The 22,406-nt window shown below is 39.5% G+C and overlaps 1 protein-coding gene across 16 annotated transcripts in view; it reads left to right on the top strand.

The window, feature by feature from the left end:
* The window catches only part of LOC101173987 (plakophilin-4), a 93,241-nt gene that overhangs the window by 67,828 nt on the left and 3,007 nt on the right, over window positions 1–22,406 (top strand). For all 16 annotated transcript variants that reach the window (XM_023950631.2, XM_023950632.2, XM_023950633.2 and 13 more), the window contains 12 exons: window positions 373–505; window positions 1,098–1,311; window positions 8,277–8,460; window positions 9,077–9,194; window positions 10,713–10,904; window positions 10,984–11,157; window positions 11,406–11,556; window positions 14,394–14,583; window positions 14,905–14,989; window positions 16,443–16,560; window positions 16,673–16,813; window positions 17,386–17,450. In XM_023950631.2, the coding sequence (XP_023806399.1) occupies window positions 373–505; window positions 1,098–1,311; window positions 8,277–8,460; window positions 9,077–9,194; window positions 10,713–10,904; window positions 10,984–11,157; window positions 11,406–11,556; window positions 14,394–14,583; window positions 14,905–14,989; window positions 16,443–16,560; window positions 16,673–16,813; window positions 17,386–17,450 (1,765 nt within the window). The remainder of the gene's footprint in view (window positions 1–372; window positions 506–1,097; window positions 1,312–8,276; window positions 8,461–9,076; window positions 9,195–10,712; window positions 10,905–10,983; window positions 11,158–11,405; window positions 11,557–14,393; window positions 14,584–14,904; window positions 14,990–16,442; window positions 16,561–16,672; window positions 16,814–17,385; window positions 17,451–22,406) is intronic.

The raw sequence follows: 22,406 nt of genomic DNA on the forward strand, positions 1-22,406 counted from the left end.
GATTGACTCCTGGCTTGAACCTCTCTTCCGCCACTTTGCCACCTTATTTTACAGTTGTTGTGAACCAGTATTGTGTCATTTCAAATCAGTGCATCCTCTGGTTTGTTGGACGTGGGTATGTTGAGGGAAATCCATCTGAACCTCAGTCTGAAAACAGACACATGTGAGATTTTTCATTCGTACTCGTGCTCAGTGTCATTAAACATTATACTTCAGCTGGATATGTGTTGGAGGACATGTAGCAGAGTTTATAGCCTTACATACTGATCAAACGGCAGCACAGCAGAAACTAAGATGTATTTCTGGCGTGCTGATCAACCCGTCCTCTGCCTGTTGTCGTCTCAGTCTCGTTTAACCCACCTGTGCTTGCAGAGAGTTTGCATGGCGTGACCCAGAGCTGGCGGAGGTGATCCAAATGCTGCAGCACCACTTTCCGTCAGTGCAGGCCAACGCAGCTGCTTACCTGCAGCACCTGTGCTTTGGTGATAACCGAGTCAAGACGGAGGTAGGTGTTGCACCACTGATGCCATGCTTTCTTATTTAGGAAAATAGTTTTTTTTTTATCAGCTTGTGGTCAGGTTTGGTTTTTCAATATCAAATCCAAACAAGAAGTATAGCCCTTATGTAAAGATAATCTTATTATCAATAGAAATGATTTCCACGTGAGTCCACATGCTTTTTAAACTGTTGCAGAGTTTAAAGTGCTCCTTAAATTCTCACAGCCAAAGGAAAAGTCATATTCTCAATGTTCATGCTCATGATGATCCGATGAAACACACAGACAGTAAAGGTCAGTGTGTGTTTGGAAGCACGGCTCATTCTGCTGGAAGACCCTGCCTTTGATTGAAAATATATGAAGAATGTATTTTTAGTTCTTGGATGCCAAAGGCCAGCACAAGACAGCAAGTCATATAAAGTTTTTCTTCTGCATCTATTTTCTATTGAAAAGAAACAAGATTTTATTAGAAAATGTATTTGAAACATTTTTAACTTATAATGTATTTTTTTTTAAATCGCCTCAGTAAAAATAGATACTGATGATGAAAATGCTCTGACTGCAGGGATTTGGGTTTCACCATCTCATTTGTCTTCCTCAGGTGGGTCGGCTGGGAGGAATCAAACACCTGGTGGACCTGCTGGACCATAAGGCCGTCGAGGTGCAGAGGAACTCTTGTGGCGCCCTGAGAAACCTCGTCTATGGCAAAGCGATGGACGATAACAAGATTGCTGTGAGGAACGCCGGAGGTATTCCAGCGTTGCTCCGACTCCTGAGGAAGTCTGCGGATTCGGAAGTGCGAGAACTCGTCACAGGTGAGTCGGCGTTGGTACCGGATTTTCATTTGGTTTCAAACATCCATTTTGCTTTGACCAAAACTATTGAAGACAACCAGTTTCTCCATTACTTTTTTCGCCGTGGCTCTCAACCCATACAGGGTCTGTAATGTTACAGACACGTAAAGATGAGTTGTAATTTAAACCTTTTGGTTATGGAGTTATCTTTATATAATTTATATAAATCTATGGGTTTCAGTGTCACAATGCTTATGGAAAGATCAGATGTTTTGTCACAACAGCCTTCACTCATTTACCGCAGTAGTTAAGTAGTAGAAATAAATCCACGACAGTAGTCACTTTGTACAATTTTTCCCCAATAATTCTAGATGTACGCACTTTAGACACTTTCCTCAGTCAGACATGATCATATTCATACTTTTCTCTCGTTAAAACTCTCAAAGTTTCAACCTTCAGAGACAAATACGTCCTGTATCATAGAATGAAAACAAAGCTCTGATTTGTAGATTTATGTAAATTTGGCAAATTTAATGCATTCTGTTTTAGAGACACGAGGAGATTGCATGACAATCAGGACGCAGAGCACAATCCTCTCTAATAGATGAAAGAAAAAAAGGAAAATTGCACTAAAAAAATTAAGTTATAGCGATATAGGCGTTATAGCAAGAGACCTCTGTATTCTAACGGTTTTTACTAAAAAAAATACTGAGTATGCATTATTTGGGTTTTGCTGTTTAAGCTGATTGTCTTCATATTTCATTTTTTCACACATATTTAAACCATTGATGTTTTTAAAATTGAGTCAACTGAGCATAACTTTGTGTAGCTAGAGCATAATTTTAGCATCAGTGGCTTGTAACTCACTTTCCACAAACTGTTTTCTTCTTCCTTTCATCAGATCCTCTGGGATTTGATGGGATAGTCTTTGTTCTTGCAGCATTCAGGGAAGACCTTTCCCTGAGGACAGTTTAACTCTTTAGTGTTCAGATTGGGATTGCCCATTTGTCTAATCCCGTGAAAATACCTACTCCCGGGGTCTTGGGATCAACATTTTTTTGGAAAAGTTTCAAAATTAAGCCCTGTACAACCGTCCGTCTTCCAGAATATTCTAAAAAGCGAAATTGGGTTTTCTAGAAAACCTCCGAGTAGGCCTGCACAAGAAATCGCAGATTTATCGTTATTTCAATATTATGTGTGCTATACACATAAAAAAGGCAATAAATGGTTACCTTAAATGTGCTAAAACAATCTTATGACAGCTTGAAGTATTTCACAGATCAAATAAATCCATTTATGCATTTAACCAATCAGATGGAACCCTTTTATGGTAGATATTGATGAGGGTTATTTGGAGTATAATTTAAGTTATGTTGACTCTTATTTAAATTAAACTGTTGCAGTGAAATGGAAATGATGTGTTTAGTTGTTTTGCCATTTGCCCATGTATCGCAAGTTATATCCTCATGGCAGTATTGATCTCTAATATAGCAAATCGCAAGTTTTCCTCATATCGTGCAGCTCTACTTCAGAGTAATTACGTAAGGTTAATGGCCGACGAAGTGTGCATTATTACTTTTTAACGCATGCCGTGGCGGAGGACGGTTGCTTCCGCGGAGTGCGTTAAAAAGTAATAATGCACACTTCGAAGGCCATTAACCCGCTTATACCGCTTATATATGGTCACTTACAAAAGCAATACATATAAGCAGTTTTTAGTCCTTAATTCTTGTTTTTCTTCTGATTTGAATCGCTTTTCTCACAAAAAGCGGACTATTTGTTACGTCGCACCCTTAACCACGTAAAAAATAGTCCGCGTCATGCCGCACCACCGCTGCAATCAAGATTCGGCGATATATATATATGCTGATCGTCCCGATGGGTAGAATAAAGCATCAGTTCAGAGAAAAAGTTCACCTCTCACCGCTTGTTTTTGTCCAAATGATGAAGCAAAAGGTTGTTTTAAAGAAGCCGTCGCAGTGATACAAAAAATTTAAGCTAGCTGACCGGAACTTCTTTTTTCACCATGCGGTTATCACTTTTTAATGTACACCCAGCTGCCAATCAGAATCGAGTATTCACCCGGACCATGGTATAAAAGTGCTTTATTACAACCCCTTTTTTGTGTTGTGTTCTCTGCAACTCTGTTTCCATTAAAAAAAGAAGAAATAAATCCTTGTTGTTTAGGATCAGGGAGGGGCACTACAGAAAAAAAAGTCTAGAAGAGGCTGTTGGCTCCCAGGTTGCTGAATCAGCTGTTTGTGCTGGCCTCCTGCTCTTTTCTAACATGGTTTCAAGTTCCACTCTAGTAGTCCCCTGAGACAGAGCAGTACAGCTGGAGTACGAGTGCAATAATCTCGCATTTTCTGAGTAAAGATTGTTTTCAGTCTCTATCTGTCAGCTGTGTTTACTGTGCCGAATGCATACCAGAGAGGGAAAGTTGTGCTCGCTTTCGAGCGTTCCAGAAACGCCTTTTTCCCGCTCTGTTTCTTCTGCTTTTTTTTTTAAAGGCTCCTGGTGATCAATACCAGTGATGGTTAGCAGCTTGAATGTAAGCACTTAAGTTTCCCTCTTTCATCTACTCATCAGAGAGCCGGCTGTGGCTAATTGGTGGTGCAGTCCCCATGATGGGGAGCAATTTGAAAAGGTCAGCAGTGCTGCTTCATGTTTGGTTAATTACAGCTGATGAGAGGAATGCACACAAACAGCTCTTAGGGTGGATGAAAACGCAGTGCTGGAGGGAGTTCATAGAAATCCTTCACTGACTTTTAATAGGTTACTCTTTGCATTGTTTATGATGTTGACTTGATGTCATCTCGCAAAAAGAAGTTTAGAAAATGTTTGGGTGACTTTTATGTCAGCCTTGCTGCTTCTGGAGGTCTGTTGGTCCCTTTTAGGGTCTTTCAGAACATGCTACTCAGTCTTTAGGTTAAAGGTCAAGGTTTGGATTGCCAGAAACAACCTGACTTGCTTTATCTTTCAGCATCTGTTGAAGTTAACTCTCTGTCCCTAACCCTTTTGCATCAGAGCTTTAGCTCCAGTGTTTACATTCTTTCAACTACCGTAAAAAAAAGCAGCTTTACACTGATGTGCAACACTGCAACGTAAATCAGCCGATTGTCACGCAGAGAGCAAACATTTTTGTGCCGTTATGGAAAACTTTAATGTTGTGCAAAGCTGATATGAATGATCGCTTCTCTCTGTTTCCGATTCAGCCGATTCAAGGTTAGATGATTTACTGTATGCCAAAAAGCGTGTTATTTATATGTCATCACGGGTGTTAAAGGGTTAAAAAGGCTGCTTCCGTTTGTTGTGCACACACACACATATGCAGTCCTGTTGTTCTTCCTGTTGGACAACAAGGCACAGTGTGCTTAGAATTTACAGACTGATAAAATATCATTATTTAGTTGATGTTTATGAACGTCTGTCTGGAGGTTTGATCAATAAAAAATGTGAGAAAATGGTTTTAATAGTAATAAATGGAGTTGTACCAGCAAAATCTTGATTTAAAACCCTAAAAGATTCACAGATTTTCATTTTTTAAACAAAATTTTTACTCATTGACTGTGAATGAGAACTGGACCGAGTGAGTGTGACATCACCCAAAGAAAATGGCGTACTTGCGACTCCAACAAAATTGGACACCACCATGTTGGAGCCTGATGTCCTCAGTAAGTAATCGATCTGAGTCCTGAGTTTCTGTGGGAGACACTGTAAGCAATCAGGAGTGAGATTATTGGAAGACCACATCCTTACCACTCGGGAGAATCTGTCAATCAAACCATGTTCAAAGTGAGACCACCTACTTTGATTGAGGCATCTGATTTGACAGTTTATATCTTGAAAAACTTGCACGACAGAAAAAATATTATAAAAGCATTGAGGATTAACAAGAACATGCTAAAAACAAAGGAAGCAGAGGAAGAATGGTTATTCTGACTAGATACCTGTTTATTTTATGTGGCTTCTTGGAACCAGCGGGTACTTCATATTTGGAAGGGGGAGGGGTATCTCAGTCCAGTTCTCACATTCAGTCAACTTTTTCATATTTTTATCATTTGGAGTTCCACAGGCGGCTGCAAATGTGGACCTGTTCCCCTTTTCTTGCCTGAATCTCCTCCTTTTATTCTGTCACGCCGCTCACACAGGCTGATGGACAAGCTCATCCACTCTGTAATGAACCAAAACCCCAGAAACGGTTACAGCTAACAATTATTCATTCTGATTACGTGCTTATCTGCGCTTTCAGAGCTTTTTCTTCTCCTTTCCTTTATTGAGCTTCTCTTTACATCCACTAGTGCTCTTTTATGGATTACTGGAGCTGCTTTTGCAAAAGGTTTCAGGTCAATGTTTCAGAGTCAGACGGCACAAAGCCAGATTCAAATCAAATGCATATACACAAACAGGACAGGTCCACCTGACTTTCAAATATAGATTATGAAAATTACCCTGGGTGCTGCAGCCCTGACAGGGTTGTCAGTCACACCACAGTAACTTGTGATTTCTCCAGCTGACTGCCTCCATGAGACCAGTCTGTTCCCCTGCAGAGAACATTTGTTTCTATAAATTGCAGTTTGAGTGGACACAGAGGACACTGGTGGATGTGGAGGGTCGGGTAGACTCTGAAGCAAAAAGGAAAATGGGGGTAATGTTTCTGTTTCAAGACACTGCTTGCACGTCCCGAGGAAAAAACTCCAAAACACACCTGGATGTGTCGGTGCAAGCCCAGAACTTTGAACGTTGTGTTTCAGGTGGAGCTGGCACAGAACTTCATGTGGTGCTAAGCGTGTGCTGCTCCCAGTGGCGGGAAAAACATGTTAATTTCTCTGTTTTGTTTTCATGTTTTGCATCAAAAATAAGTAAAATAATTTATTTTTTAAATTAAATTTAAGAAGTTGGACATTAATGGTAAATGAGCTTAAATTCTGCTTTGAGGTATATTCAGAAGGTTAATATAAAATACTAAATAGTAGATAACAAAAGGACTTGAAGATGAAAAAAACATTATAAAGAAATGAATCTCTTCTAATCCTTAATAGTCCAGGACCTTTTTGGGCTTGTTTTTCTACTTCACAGTTTGCTCATTTATCATTTAAACTGCTGTTTTTCAAACATGTAGAGACAAAATAGAAATGTATACAATGAAAAGACAAAATTCCAAGGAGTATCAAATGAATGTGTCACAGTTCTTTCAGTTTGTTTTGGTCAAAAGATTTCAAAGCTAGAAACATTTTTTTAAACCTTCATGCTGAATTTAGACTGAAAACTCTTCTAAAAGGGGGGGCGCTGTCATTCCAACGTCATTTTAAAGAGATGCGTGATTGGCAAACTCGCCAGTGAGTTCAGAAACTACTAAATTTTCATTTTTAGGCAAAAACAGCTTTTTCTAACATTTTTATTAAAGAAGGTTTCTCATTTTTTGAGTTTAAACCACTACAAATGTGAAAATTGGATTTTGTAAATAAAAGCAAACGGAATTTGGACCAAATTAGAATCCAATTGTGTTCAATTGGAAATAAAATCAGTTATGAACCTACAACAAACTAATTCTACTGTTTAGAAGCTCTAGATACCACATACCTTTATCATTAGCAACATTTCCTGGTAATTTACCAAAAAAGTAAAAATATGTCGATAAAAAAGCTACCAGATAGCATATTTGATAGACTGTATTTAGTACATCATGGCTAAAAAATAAGGAAAAGAAAATGGAAAATCTAAACTAAAGTGATTTAGTAGTTTGGCAGGGAATTTCCAGTTGTGTTATTTGGTGGACTAAACGCTGAAAGACGCACAAGGAAACGCAGAGTTTGGTGTAAAGCTGCCTCTGTAGACTCGTTCCCATCTAAGTGTGAGCTGTCTGCATATTTTCCCTCTGTATTTCCAGCACATATTTGCTGTCTGGTGCAGCGAGCGCCTCCTGCAAAGTTAGCTACACCCCACAGAAGTGGGTTTGCGCCGATGTGGAAGCTACGCGACAAGAGCCGCCTAATTAAAAGAGCATGCCGCATGCTGACAAATCCTTAACAGATGCTTAACAGATTGTGCATCATTATCAGTATATTGGAATTTATGAACGTGACAGCAGCTTTTCTAAAGGCTTCACATTATTGATATTTCTGACTTTTTCTTTTTCTACATCCACGTTTTTAGGAGGCTTACTTAACACTTTCAAAGACGAACACCTCCAATCTTAACATTTCTGGATCGGAAGGAACAGCAACAGGATATGACATTTACAATAAGCCCCCCGAGTGATTTAAATTGGTTTTAATGTTTAGCAAATGTTTTGCAGAATAACAAACTTGGAACAAACAAAGCCCTTAATGCTGGCATGTTCATTTCTGCATTTTTGTGGGTTTTTGGCAAAAGTAAATCTTGCTTTCAGTCTGATTTTAATAGAAAGTTGCTGTTTTTCCTAGTGGATCGGTTAAACATGCTTATCATTTTCTAGATCAGCAATAGTGCTCACCCTTTCTCTGTAAAAATGTGGAAAAGAATTAGCAGAGCGGTGAAGTATTTCATGTCGGTGTAATGTTCTCCATCTCTCCTATTATTCAGGCTGATTGCTGCTGGTATTCATTATATAGCAGGTCTTTAAAGGCTTGGCCCAAGCATTTTTATGTGTTTCAGGCTTGGACTTTGACTCTGCAACAAAAACACCTCCTCTGTTCCATTGCATTGTTTGGAAACACATCAGTACCCTTCAGAAGCGTCACTCCGCCAAAACTCCTTTTACAGCGGTGCTCACACTTTGGATAGGGCTGTTGAGCAGGGCTCTTGAATTACCAGCAGAAGCTTTTTTCTGTTGTTCTGTCAAAATCGTAATAATAATGCAGTGTAATGATTTATGTGATGTTTGACCTGGCATATTTTTCTTTTTCCTCTGGAATCCCTAAAACCTTTAAATAAATAAAAAAGGTTGGAAGTGTTTTTACATCCCGACCTGCTCTTCAGTGTCTGCATCTGACCGTCCCCCCCAGGTGTGCTGTGGAACCTCTCATCGTGTGACGCCGTCAAGATGACAATCATCCGAGACGCCTTAGTTACTCTGACCAACACTGTGATCATCCCTCACTCCGGATGGAGCAGCTCCACCTTCGACAGTGAGCACAAGTTGAAGTTCCACTCCTCCTTGGTGCTGAGGAATACCACGGGCTGCCTGAGGTAAAACCACCTGTTGCGCTCGCTGCCTTCTAGCGCCACCCTGTGGACACATTATGCCATTACTGCTGCGCCCAGGCACTCTGAAATGTTCTAAACAGGCTGTAAATCCTCCACAAATATCTGGTTATGTTTAAGGAGGGGGTGGTTTACTAGAGTTATGCTCCTTGGATATAAAACACCCATGGGATGACATCAAACTCATTTCTTGGACTTTTTATTGAAGTTTATGCATTTCAGGCGCTTTCTTTCTTTCTTTGAAGTCCACATATCGCAGGTAAAGCTGATGTGATTACCACCCCCCACCTATCCACTGCACTTCCTTACTTTGAGGACGTGTGGGAGCTCAGGCTTTAATTGGTGTCAGATAGTTGGACGCTTCCCACCCCCTTCTATGTGAATATAAGCAGCAGTGTGGTTGATGGCTTATTGGATAACCTGTGAAGTGGTGCTTGCAGTTCAGCTTAGACCACACATGCGTGATCCTCATTGATTGATGTCATGGGAGTGGCGAAAACTGTCTTTGGTTTGTTTGGCCGTTCCTTGTGTGCGTTGTTTAGCTCCTAATCAGAAACTTGCTGTGTGTGTGTGTGTTTGTGTTTGTTTGTGTACCTTCAAGGAACCTGAGTTCGGCTGGAGAGGAAGCCAGAAAACAGATGCGCACTTGTGAGGGTTTGGTTGACTCACTGCTCTACGTAATCAAAGCCTGTGTAAACACCTCTGACTTCGACAGCAAGGTAAACCACAAACAAACCCCAGCGCACACACGCGTCTACACACAAACAAACACGTCCATGAATGAAGCTGCACAATAGAGGCTCTGCAGAAAGATCCTGGTTACTTAGATGAAAAATGGGGTTCTGGGTATTTTTAACATGCTCTTGAGGTATTATTCTGATGTTGAAGATCATATTTTAAGAAAATTAAGGTTAAAATTGCATTTCTTTGTATTTCTTTATTCAAATAGTTGTGAATCTGGAGCAGATGAATTAAATGGCGTTTATAAAAGCGCTTATTTGTGACGTTGATAATATCCTGGGCAGGCCACTGGCTCTCTGCAACATTGAAGGGAAGGGGAGCGGGGTTGCTCCAGCAGTGCTGCCCACAACTTGGAGGCGAATTCCTAATAAATAATAGTTTTTTTGATTTTGGCAGAAAACAGCGTAACCATAACTAAAGGACGACTGGGAACATTTAAAAAAAGAGATGATCAAAGTGGGTTTAAACTTTAACTTAGTGTTGAAGAAAGATTTAAAGCAAATATCTTCTTAAACTTTATCAAAACAAAAGGAACATTTTCATTTATAGACAGATGTTCAAATTTTTTGGAGACTGCAGTGAAAAGGAAACACAATTTTTGGAATGTAAATCTTGCATGATTTGATACACAAATCTATATACATGCTCCACAATCGATACACAAACATGATTTGTGGTGATATAATGCAGTCCAATTCTTGTACCTAAAAGGATCAAATCTAGATATTTATTATCCTTTTGACATTTAAAACTATAAATTCAAATTCATTTGAACATCAAAACTATTTTTTTCTTAATTTTTTTTAAGCAACAACAACAAAATGTCTGTGACATAACAGCTTCAAACATAAAAACCTGGCATTTGGCTCTCTTAGATTGTTTTGTTCTTTGTAGTTTAAAAAAAAGGTGTGATTTTAATGTATTCAGGTATTGTTTGAAGTACTATGAAAAAGAGTTCTCATATGTTTAGCGCTGACAACACACATCCCTCCATTTGGTTCACCGACACCCTGTTGTAATTGACCTGACTTGGTAGGACCAAGCTTGTGATTGGACGTCTTTTTGTTTGCATCACATGGACATAAAAAGGCAGACGGTAGAGACAAATCAAGAGGATAAGTTTGACAGAAAGATAATTTACTTCCTGATTGATTTAATATCTCTTAACCAACATAATCTTGTTTGTATCTGTGGTTTTCAACTGAAACTGCTGTTACTCTCCTAACTAGATAGGTTATTTTGGTTCGTATCTGTATGTTTTATATCCCTAATTTAATGTTCTTCAGCTACGTTGTAGAACATTGTCCCAGTAAGAAAACACTTTTTCTTTAGGATGAGGCCAACCTGTTTAAAGACGAACAGGATCACTTTGATTTCCAACCTGCTATGGTTTATTTGTATGCCTCTTACTGCCTACAATAAAAAGGCCGTGAAATGATTCCTTTTGGAGTTGTGTCCCAGAAAGACCCACGCCAAGCTTTTTGTTTTTCTTCTAGATTGTGGAGAACTGCATTTGCACTCTAAGGAACCTCTCCTATCGTCTGGAGCTGGAGATGATGCCGTCTCGGCAGATGGGTGGGGAGGAGGTGGACGGCTTACTGGGCAGAGAGTCGCCCAGCAAAGAGGTGGACTCCAGCTGCTGGGGCAGAAAGAAGAAGAAGAAGAAAAACAGCATGCAGGAGGATTCCGTGAGTTGCTTTTTAAGCAGTATTTTTTAAAGCCTTGCCGGTTTGTAAACATGTGGAAACACTGTGCTTGCTGTTTCAGTGGGACGGTGTGGGGCCCATCCCCGGGTTCTCCAAGTCTCCTAAAGGGGCTGAGATGTTGTGGCACCCGTCAGTGGTTAAACCCTACTTGACCCTGCTGGCTGAAAGCTCCAATCCGGCCACTTTGGAGGGTTCTGCCGGGTCTCTACAGAACCTGTCAGCTGGGAACTGGAAGGTACATCAACATCCACCTCCACCTGTACACCCACTCTTTTACTTTTTCCATTGGAGACACCTTGGAGAGCCTCTATCTATTCAACTGCTTTAAAAAGATTTGACAGTTCACCTGCTCTCCGACAGCCAAAGCTAATGTCGATTTCACACTTGAAATCACGCACGCCAACGTGGGAATCCGGAGGCGTGCATTTTTCAGATGTGGCATCCCGGCCCTTGTGAAGTTTTAATGCCTTGTTGTGTGCACAGTTTGCAGCGTACATCCGTGCAGCGGTGCGCAAAGAGAAGGGACTGCCCATCCTGGTGGAGCTGCTGCGGATGGACAACGACCGGGTGGTGTGCTCAGTGGCCACCGCTCTGAGAAACATGGCACTGGACGTCAGGAACAAGGAGCTTATAGGTCAGACGTCACTTTGGAGAGAAATCTATGAACCAGCCGTCCTGTTCTAGAGCAGTCAGTGTCTTCTGGAATTGAATCCACTGTCTGCTCATGAACTTTTATAAACTTATACAGATTTTTCTGATCTGTAGCGGCTACCAGCTTTATTTGGAAAGGCTTTTTTCTATAATAATTAAAATGTTGTCGTTTTTGTTTACATCATCGGTTTGGTTAACCGCAGGAGTTTTAATGCCAGCAGACATTTTTCAACGGTAAGGTGCCACTGCTCACGCAATCAACGTAACTCAGCTGATTTTGACACAGAGGAAAGCTGCTTTTTCGATGTGCAAAGCTGCGATTTGCTGCGACAAAATCAGCTGATTTACGTTGATTGCGTAAACGGACGAAGCTTTGCGATATGTTTAAAGAGCGTGTGATATTTAGAGGGAGGCCAGTGACGTCTCCGCTGTAACGAAACAGACACACACCGGGCATGTGATGTGCATTCAGAAACCAGCTGAACATGGATTCTAGAAAGTGCTTTTAGCATTAGGTGTTCACACTGGACTGTGGCTACCCGATACCTCTGCATGCACTCACAGCTGGAAGAGGCTTGGTGAGAAATCTGAGGCTTTAGAGCCTGAAAATTGACTTAAAAACCTGCGTAACAACACATGAACGTAAAACTTTAGAATGCAGGTGCATGTAACACGCATGTAACATTGGAAGTGGTCGCTTGAACGTAGCAATAAAGGGTTAAACAATGAGCATAAGAGGAAGACAAGGTTTTATGATCCATATTTAAACAAAAGGTTGGCAGCTTTTGTGAAATATTTCTACATTCATGGTTTGAAAATATCAGGCGAACTATTTTAGCACAAAAACTTTGGGGTCAGGACTGGAATTAGAGCGAGAGGGATGCTGGACTCCAAAACTAGTTCAACAGAGTTTCTGCCCTTTTGGGGAGGTTCAGGGAAAATGGATGACGTGGAATTCCAAGAATTCTTCCCAAACTGCACCAGGGCTGGATTACAGTCATGGTTTGCCATGAGTATCTTCGAAAAAACACGAGGATCCAGTTACAACAAAGTTTATGCTAATTTTTCTTCTCATTATAAAAGCTGTCAGCAGAGCGGCAAACCACGCTTCCCATTGAGGAAAAGAGTCACGTGAGCCCCTTAAGGTGGGAGCACATAAACTTTCACTTACATCTCCATTGTGCTGCGAGGTAAAAGCAGCGTCAGGTCGGATATCTTCATAAGCTTGCAGAAAGAAAGAAGCAGCTGTTCTACAATCTTTGGTCTTCAACTTCAACAGATGGTTACAGCTGGTCACAAGAGAAACCATATGACCCTTAACTTGACCTCTGGAGCCACATGAGTACCAACTGTTAAATGGTGGAGTGGTATTGTGCTCTGAGCGGAGCACTGCTTGTGGGATTTAAAGTTTGCATACTTGCAAATGATCCAGATATGTGTTGCTCCAATATTTTAAATAATTTCTAACCCAAACTTCCAGCCAATGAGAACACAAAACAAATCACAGTGGAAATAGATTTTGGAAAAGGCCTTTAAAAAAGCCAGTGGTCCACTCTGTGGGACAGTTGGTGCTGGACTGCAGTAAAAAACTTAACCTTCATTTTTTCTGTCTATTCACAATCTAAATCAGGCAGGAGTTTTATTTTGAAAAACTACAGCATTTGCCCCACCACATCCAACTCATTCTTGACGCATGTCAAGTCGATTGATCGCGTGTCAAAAATCCATATGCTGCATTTTTAGCAGCTTCACCGACCCCTAAATTTCGACCCCCGAGTTAGCAAAGTTGGCAAAAAACATATTAGGAAAGTTTCTTTTCGCAGGAAACAGCCAGTGAGGAAACAGAAGAAGAGCCTTTGACTTCAATGAAAAATGAAATCTGCATTCAACACACCATAATAATAACAATAATAATAATGCATAATATTAAACAACCGGCTGTTCGATGTTACGAGGATGCTGCAGATAAAGTTGCTCAAATGGTGGATTCACGTTTTTTATTATTTTTAGAAAAAACTTGTTTTAGAGACTTTTTCTTTTTAGATTCCACTAAAGGAAAGTCTAGATTACATTTGAATGATTCCTACACAAAATCTACTGTTTAAAGTAGCTGCAGATATTTAAAAGAGAATTTAACGAAAAGTTTAACGAAAGTTAGGTTAGGGAAACTGGAAGCTAAAATAAAAGGGGACTCCTGCTCTAAGCTAACTGAAAATATGTGGGTGGTAATCCTTTCAAATCAAATACAGCTATGACATTTACTCTAAATAACATGGGTATGTAAACAAAATGAAATGTAAACAAAATTAAATGACACAGTAATCCCACTTTCCATCAACCAGTTACCATAGCGACGGCTGAAAATGATTTCAAGTGTTGTCTTTGTGTAATTAAGGGGCTGGCAGCGGCAGGCGTGGTACCTGAGGCGGTGAGGGTAATGACTTTCACTGATGGGTTTGTGAGTGTGTGAGGTTGGTACCTGGTGTGTTCAGCTTCCTCAGCTGGACCGCTGCACCAAGGGATAGACGGGGGAAGCAATCCCCTTTCATGCACACAATCAAACGCCCTTACAATGTCATCCTGGGAAAAGTGCTTACTGCACTGCAGGCGGATGCAGAATTAATGCATCATTCCTATCCATGTGGATTATGCTGGTGTGGAAAACCTTTACTGAGACTCTATGTGACATGAAGAAAAAAAAAAAAAACTGCACCACATTCTTCTATGTGCAGCAGTGTCAGCCACTTATCTCTCTGCTAGAGCTGCTGCCCAGAAAGCAGCAGTGCAGTATGTCTGAATGCTGCATTTCTCCCCCTGCAGGGAAGTATGCCATGAGGGACCTGGTGAACCGTCTCCCCGGGGGGAACACCACCCTGCTGTCGGACGAGACCGTAGCAGCCATCTGTTGCACCCTGCACGAGGTCACCAGCAAAAACATGGAAAACGCTAAGGCTTTGGCCGACACGGGCGGCATCGAGAAGCTGGTCAACATCACCAAGAGCAGAGACAGGTGTGCACACGTTTCACCGGACACGCGTGGTATTTTCTGGATCGTCTGAGGTTCCCTCACGCACAAACATTTAAACGCATGAAGAAAGAGAGGCCACAGCCACAGGGAAGGTGGGAGTGTGCAGCCTGAGGTTTTCCATCCCTGTGGAATGGTGGCAAAGCAGCTATTTCTTGCCTGTTTTATATTCAGCAGTGTTCCAGGATAAAACACACTGAGGGCGCGCTCATCAATCATGCTGTCCTTTAAGATTCACCATGTGATTGAAAACCAGGTTAAAGCGATTCAAGAGAATAAATGTTACGGGCCTGGACTGTTTTCTAGGTGCTCTATGAAGGTGGTGAAAGCAGCAGCTCAGGTGCTGAACACACTGTGGCAGTACAGGGATCTACGTGCCATCTACAAAAAAGTAAGTACGGTTTGTTTTTGTCAAATACTTAAGAATTAAGAAAAATGTTTTTTTACCTGAGTTAAAGTTATTCGTACTATTTATTTTGGATTATTTATGAGTTTTGTAATCATTTGCATGCTGAAATAGCTGAAGAACTTGACGTTATTGATTATTATTATTTTTTCAATATATTTTGAAATTGGCTACTAATTGGCAAATGTAAAAGTACAAAACATTTCCAGAAAAACATTTAGTTTAATACAATATACTATATTATGAACAGTATTGACAATATTGTATTTTTCATTTTAAATGAGTCAAACCTTTAGATGGACTCTAACTTTAGAAAGAGAAACAAATAATTTTAAATTTTAGTGATATTTTTCCATATAAAAGACAGAAACATAAATTTAAAAAAATCAATTAAAATACATTTTAGGATTAAATTAAATATATTATGAATACCATTGTTACTACTGAAATATACTTTCACATTCTTATTATTCTAGTTTTAAGGCATTTTCTTAAGACTGCTGCAAAGTAAAAAAAAAATGATTGTCTAATGTGGGAGAAATGGCGCCATCTGCTGGACACTACTAAAACAAGAGGTCTAATGTCTATGAAGACTCTCATTCACCCAGACCTGAGTCTGCAGTGCATCTCCACCTGAAGGCAACAAACCACTCTTTCGAGGACAGTGAAGTCCGAATTCTAGCCAGAGAGAGATGATGGTTTGAGCGAGGAGTGAAAGAAGCCATCTTTGTCAAGAAGGATAAACCTTCTCTTAATAAGATTGGTGGTCTCAGGTTTATTGTTCCATCCATCTACGGCAGTGTCTTGAAACCTAAACAAACCAAACCAGTTCCACCTGAGTCGTTAACCGCTGAAAGAGAGGACCAATTTGGAGAGTGAGTCACTGGCTCCCCAACCCCCAGCTGAGGACAAAGGACTGTTAACGACCCAAAACCATGTAGGCTAAGTGGACAAAACCTCCAGTTTCAGGTCTGACTCCTCCCCCATGAACGCATATATATACCATATATATATATATGCGTTCATATATATATATATGGGTATATATATATATATATATATACGCATATATATATATACCAGCTCTTAGACCAGCTAATTCAAAATTGACAAAGCCTCTTGGATACGAGGTGAAACGTCTTCCAACTTTAAAAACCAAGTCCAGATGACATCCCCTAAACCTATTACAAGAGGTCTAATCTAATAATTTTTAGCAGAGCAAAAATATCAGGATGATTAAATAAAAATAACAATTGAAAGGATTTTAAATTAACTACCCTCTCAAAAATAAGCAATATTAACTCAAGGCAAACAAATATGGTTACAAAGTTTTAAAATGACAAAAAAGGTGCCCAGGATTTCCTGGGTTGTAAAATGAGTTCCAGCTGTCGGTCATCATTCCAACATTTTTACGGTTCTCCCTGCGTTGCTCTTACAGGACGGATGGAACCAAAACCATTTCCTCACCCCGGTGTCTACACTTGAACGGGAGAGGTTCAAATCCCAGCCCACGCTCCTGACCAATTCCATTCAGATGTCTCCAGTCAGTCACCCGGGTCGGTGTCATTAAACAGTAGCCCCTGTTTAAAACAATTATCATTATGCTCAATAAAAATACTAAGACAGGAAAAACTGTGGAAGTTAACTGGATCTTTTTCTTCTTTGCAGCTGCCAGTGCCACATCATCTCCTGCAACTCTGGGTATGAAAGAGCGCAGGGACAGCATGAGGGATTATCAGAGCTCCCACTCAACTATGCAGTTTTATAACTACAGAGAAGTCAGCAGTAATCACAAAAAACAGTACACAGGTACGCTTTTCAAAGCAGAGGCATGCTTTTGCCTTCTCCCCCCCTCCTCTTTCTCCTACCAGATCTCATTACCATTTATATCAGACTTGAAACAGTCAGTCAGGTTGACACAAAGGGCTTCAGAGCTGGTCCTCTTCTGTAATCAGGCCGACCAGTCGGGAGCGAGCGCCTTCACAATAGTGGCGTTTGTGACTCTGCAGGTCGCAGATGAGGGCAATGAGTCTGTACCTGGACAGACAACAGCTGGGCTTCTGCTTTCCCCCAGCCCACACTGGCTGCTGGTAGCCCTCCATGTTTGATTTGGGGAGGTGCTGCATTCCATAGTTTTGATTAAATGCCAATGAAACACCCATCCCACGGGTTATGTAAACAACAGAGCAGCCGAGGCCAAGTCTATTATTTGGTGTTATTTCTGTCAAGCACAGCGCAGCACTTCTTGATCTGACTCTCTATAAATACAGACGCTTGCCCTTTGGGGATGTGCAGACATATTCAGTCATAGAAATGAGATGCTTTTGACTTTTGATGTATAAATAAATCTCCTTGTTGCTTCTTCATCTCCATTTCTGCAGGTTCTGGAAAACCCTCTCCGTATTACTACTCCACACCCACGAGGGAGGAGCCCAGAAGAACACAGGTGAGCGTTCTCCCACATGTCTGCTCACATTTCTTCATTTGATTTCCATTTCTCTGAAGGAGGTGTTTGATAGTAAGACTCCTCATTCTGAACCCTTTCAATGATGAGCTGTTCCAGCCCCCTTGCCTTGACACGTATTCCTCTGGCGATGCTGAAAATGACGCCGCTCATCAGCAATTGTTTGGATGAGATTGGATGTGACTGCTGGGATTGGGACGGGCCGGGTTCATCTCAGGCAGCTGTCACAGCCCGCTACGTCTGTGTCTAATCATCCAGATGAGAGGCGGGGACGAGGAGTTTGGGCATCGGGGTTATGGTTTACATTTAAAACGAAACGTGAAATGGTACTGTTTTTACTTCCTGAAGATATTTAGGCTGGAAGATCATTAAAAATATCCAGTTACCGGCAAACAAAAATACGATAAGGAGAATTGTTGAAGAAGAGATTTGATGCTTAACATTATTCTTTATAACAACAGGTAGAAACATTTCTTCAACGTTTTGATTTGCTTTTCTTGCAGAGCAAAAGTATTCAAGTTGATGTTGTTTTTGTGAGTTTCTGGTAATTTACTGGAAGTAAGGAGTCAAGTATCTGACTATGGATAGAAAAGACAACTTATCAATTATTACACTGATTATATGAGAAAAAAAACTAAGATGAAAGAGTGGTGACAGACAGTTTCTACACATGAATGTATTATTTTTTTTTGCCACATTCTTTTTATTGAATTTTCAAAGTCATAAAAATACAGAAACACAATTTACAATTATAAATTTCACTTGAGTCAGCCATTACAAAAATTGCAACTTTATCAACAGTTTTTAGGTAATGCTTTCTCTTATTCACAGTCTTTTTTAACCCCCCCCCCCCCCCCCCCCCCCGCCTCCCCACCCCAAGAACAAGAGTGCCTCTCCTTGGATATTGACAAAATGAAGAATATAACCTTAACACACTTAAAATTAAAAGAAGAAAAAATAATAAATAAAAATTAAAAAACAGAGGTCTGTGTACCATCCAAAATTAACAATCAACATTCTATTCCAGAGGATCCATATTCTTTACAAAGTGTATGAAAGGTTGCCATATATTTTCAAATTCTTCTACTTTGTCTTTCAAAATATATGTAATTCTTTCTAAAGGGACCCCTGACAGCATTTGTTGGAACCATTGGTTTATGCTTGGACTGTGAGTGTTTTTCCAGCGTTTAGCAATACACATTTTAGCATGAATCAAGCTGAGATCTATAAACGCCCTCTCACCTTTGTTGTAGTGATGTATTTTAGGAAATATACCTAATAAGAAAAGCTTTGGCTCCAGTGGGATCTGTTTTAAAGTAATTTTCTCTATTGTGACTTTCACCTCTTCCCAAAAAGTTTGTATACATTTGCATTCCCAAGTACAGTGGAAGAGTGTTCCTTTCATTTCCATACATTTGGAGCAAACATCTGGTATATTTCTGTTATATTTATTTAAATCCGCTGGTGTTACATATGTACGCATCAACCATTTGTATTGTGTTCATTTTAGTCTCGAGTTAATTGACACCTTTTGAGCTCCAGCACAAGCAGCCTCCCATTCCTCATTTGTAATTTGTTTTTGGAGATCTTCTTTCCAAGCATTTACTTTGTATTGTGAACTTTCATTTGAATTTGACAAAAACAGATTATAAAATTCAGAAATGGCACCTTTTTTGGAACTGTCTCTCACCATGAACTTTTCTAAAATTGAGCTTGGTGGTTTATTGAGGGTCTTCTGTGTTTTCCTAACAAAGTTTCTGACCTGGAGAAATTTATAAAAATGTTTTTTGCTTAACTCATATTTATTTTTTAATTCTTCAAATGACATCATGATATCAGAATCTGGAGAATATAAGTCCCGGATGGCGGAAAGACCCTTTGCTGCCCATATTTTAAAGGTGGCATCCGCTCTACCTGGGGTGAAGAATTTGTTCCCCCAAATTGGGCTGTATTGTGATAATGGTTGAGTTTGGTTCATGTAATTTAAGACTCTGAACCATATGTGTATCATGTGTTTAAGAATTGGGTTCTTTGTCTCTTTGCGCAGCTTTTTTGAGGTGTTTGAGTTAAGAAATAATGGGAGGGGCAGCTTTAGATCATGGGATTCTATTTCAACCCAATGAGGTGTATTTTTGACAGTAAAATGAAACATTATAGATCTAATCTGTGCAGCCCAGTGGTACCATTCAATGTTTGGACTTTTTAGTCCTCCTCTGTCAAAGGGAAGATATAGTAACGTCAGACGGAGTCTTGCTTTTTTGTTGTTCCATATAAACCTGGCGAAAAGTTTCTTTAGTTTTGAAAATAAGTCTAGAGGTGGTGGCAGGGGTATGTTTTGAAAAAGATAAATCAGTTTTGGGAGTACACTCATCTTTAATATATTTATTCTTCCCATTATTGAAATTGGTAGTGTCATCCATTTCTCTATGGAGCTGTTTATCTTTTCCATTAAAGGATCATAATTTGATTCTACTACCTGTTCTAGTCTTGGTCTGATGTTAATTCCCAGATATTTGAAATTGTCAACTACATTAAATTGGATAATTTCAGAAGTTGGATTTTTTCTTTCTTCTTCATTAAGTAATAAAATAGAGGATTTTGTTTGGTTAACCCTGTATCCAGAGACATCACCATATTTTCTGATTATTTCCATTAAAGAAGGTATTGATTTTCTTAATTGAGAGAGAAACACAATCACATCATCTGCATATAAAGCTATTTTGTGTTCAACTGAACCCACCGTGATTCCATGTAGCCCAGTATGGGATCGTATTGCTACTGCTAGTGGTTCGATTGCCATTGTGAATAGCAAAAGTGACAATGGACACCCCTGCCTGCAGCCTTTTGTTATGTTTATTGACTGTGAAGTGTTCCTGTTAGTCAAGATTTTTGCCTTGGCATTTTTATATATGATCTGGACCCACATTTTAAAGTTGGTTCCACATCCAAATTTGTCCATAACCTTAAAGAGAAAAGGCCAATGGACCTTATCAAAGGCCTTTTCAGCATCTAGTGCCAATAAACCTGTTTCTGCTTTATTTGTGTTATAATGAATAATATTTAAAACCCTTCTCACGTTGTGAAATCCTTGCCTTCCAGATATAAAGCCATTTTGGTCTCTATCAATAATGCTTGGCAACACATTCTGTAGTCGTGTTGCCAAGAGTTTACAGATTATTTTAAGGTCAGCGTTTAACAAACTTATTGGTCTAAAATTTTCACATTTATTTGAGGGTTTTCCTGGTTTAGGTAATAGAATTATCAACGCACTGTTCATTGATGGGGGGAGATTGTTATTTCTAAATGCTTCTTGGAGCATTTCAAATATGGGTGTTATTAGTTTATTTTTAAATTCTTTATACAAGTCAACTGGGAGACCATCTGGACCTGCTTTTTTTCCTGATTTGAGACTATCAATAGCATGTCCAATCTCCTCTTTGCTGATTTCCAGATTTAAAGCCTCTCTTTTGTCATCAGATATAGGTGGAATGGTTAACTGATCTAAGAAATTGTTTATGTTTTCAGTATTTGTTTTCTCTTCTGCATTGTATAACTCACTATAGTATTCTCTAAATGCTTCATTAATTTCAGTGGGATTTACAAGAGTTGTGTCATTTGATATAATAGATGTTATTGGTGTTTTAAACTCCAATTGTTTTATCTGCCAAGCCAGCAGTTTGCCTGCCTTGTCACCTTGATCATAGAAGGATTGTCTCAGCCTTAAGAGACTTGCTGCTGCTCGACCAGCTGATTGTTTATTATATTCTGCTCTTAAAGTTGCTAACTCGTTTATCAGTTGCAAATTATTTTCTTTGTTGACCTTTTCCTGAAGCGTTTTAATCTTGTGTTCCAACTGTTGTCTCTCCCCTCTCCACTTTTTTGATTTTGAACCTGTATAGCTAATGATGTGACCTCTAAGAACCGCTTTGAAAGCTTCCCATCTTATACATGCAGACGTCTGCGCCGTGTTTAATTTGAAATACTCATCAATATGTTTTCCTATATATTTGATATATTCTTTGTCCTGTAACCATTTATGCTGGAAATGCCACCGGGGTGGGTCTTTAATAATATTTTTATCCATATATACTAAACAACATGGAGCATGGTCTGAGATCACAATGGACTCATAAAAACACCTGTTAATTTTATGACATAATTCTAAAGAGATTAGGAAATAATCAATCCTGGAAAATGTCTTATATTTACTAGAGTAGCAGGAGTAGCCCTTATCATTAAGATTTAATTCTCTCCATATGTCTAGTAAGTTCAACTCTTTAATATAACCTTGAATAACCGTTCTGCATTTATTGTGAGATTGATCTGTTCCTGTTGATCTGTCTATTTTAGGGTCTAGAGTACAGTTAAAGTCACCTGCTATGATATATTGTCCTGTGAGTGCTGCTATTGTAAGAAAAACATCCTCAAAAAAATTAGCATCATCTATGTTAGGGCCATAAACATTTACAAAACATAAATCCTCTGAAAGTAATTGACCTTGAATGATTAGATATCTTCCCCATTTATCTTTTATTATATTTTTTACTTGAAAAGGAACTGTATTACGGATTAATATCATAACTCCTCTTGCATTAGAGGAAAATGGGGCTGTAAATACACTGCCTTGCCATCTTCTTTTAATACTTTTCAAATCTTTATCAAGAAGATGAGTTTCCTGCAGAAATACCACCTGACCATCCATATCTTTTATTCTGTTCATGACTTGTTTAACTTTGTTTGGATTTTGAAGACCTCTGCAGTTCCAAGAAACAAACTTAATTTTTACTTCTTGTGTCATTTTCAACTACGACATACATATTAACTTGACACTTTTTTGTAGAGAGGCACAGAAAACCCTGGATGCTTGAACATGCATCAAAACAAATCCCCTTTCCCTTTGTTTAAATAAGAAAACCCTCCCCCTCCCCCCTGAAAGTC

This window comes from Oryzias latipes, chromosome 21, assembly GCF_053564925.1.
Source record: "Oryzias latipes strain Hd-rR chromosome 21, Olatipes_Hd-rR_3.1".
In the NCBI taxonomy this organism is placed as follows: Eukaryota; Metazoa; Chordata; class Actinopteri; order Beloniformes; family Adrianichthyidae; genus Oryzias; species Oryzias latipes.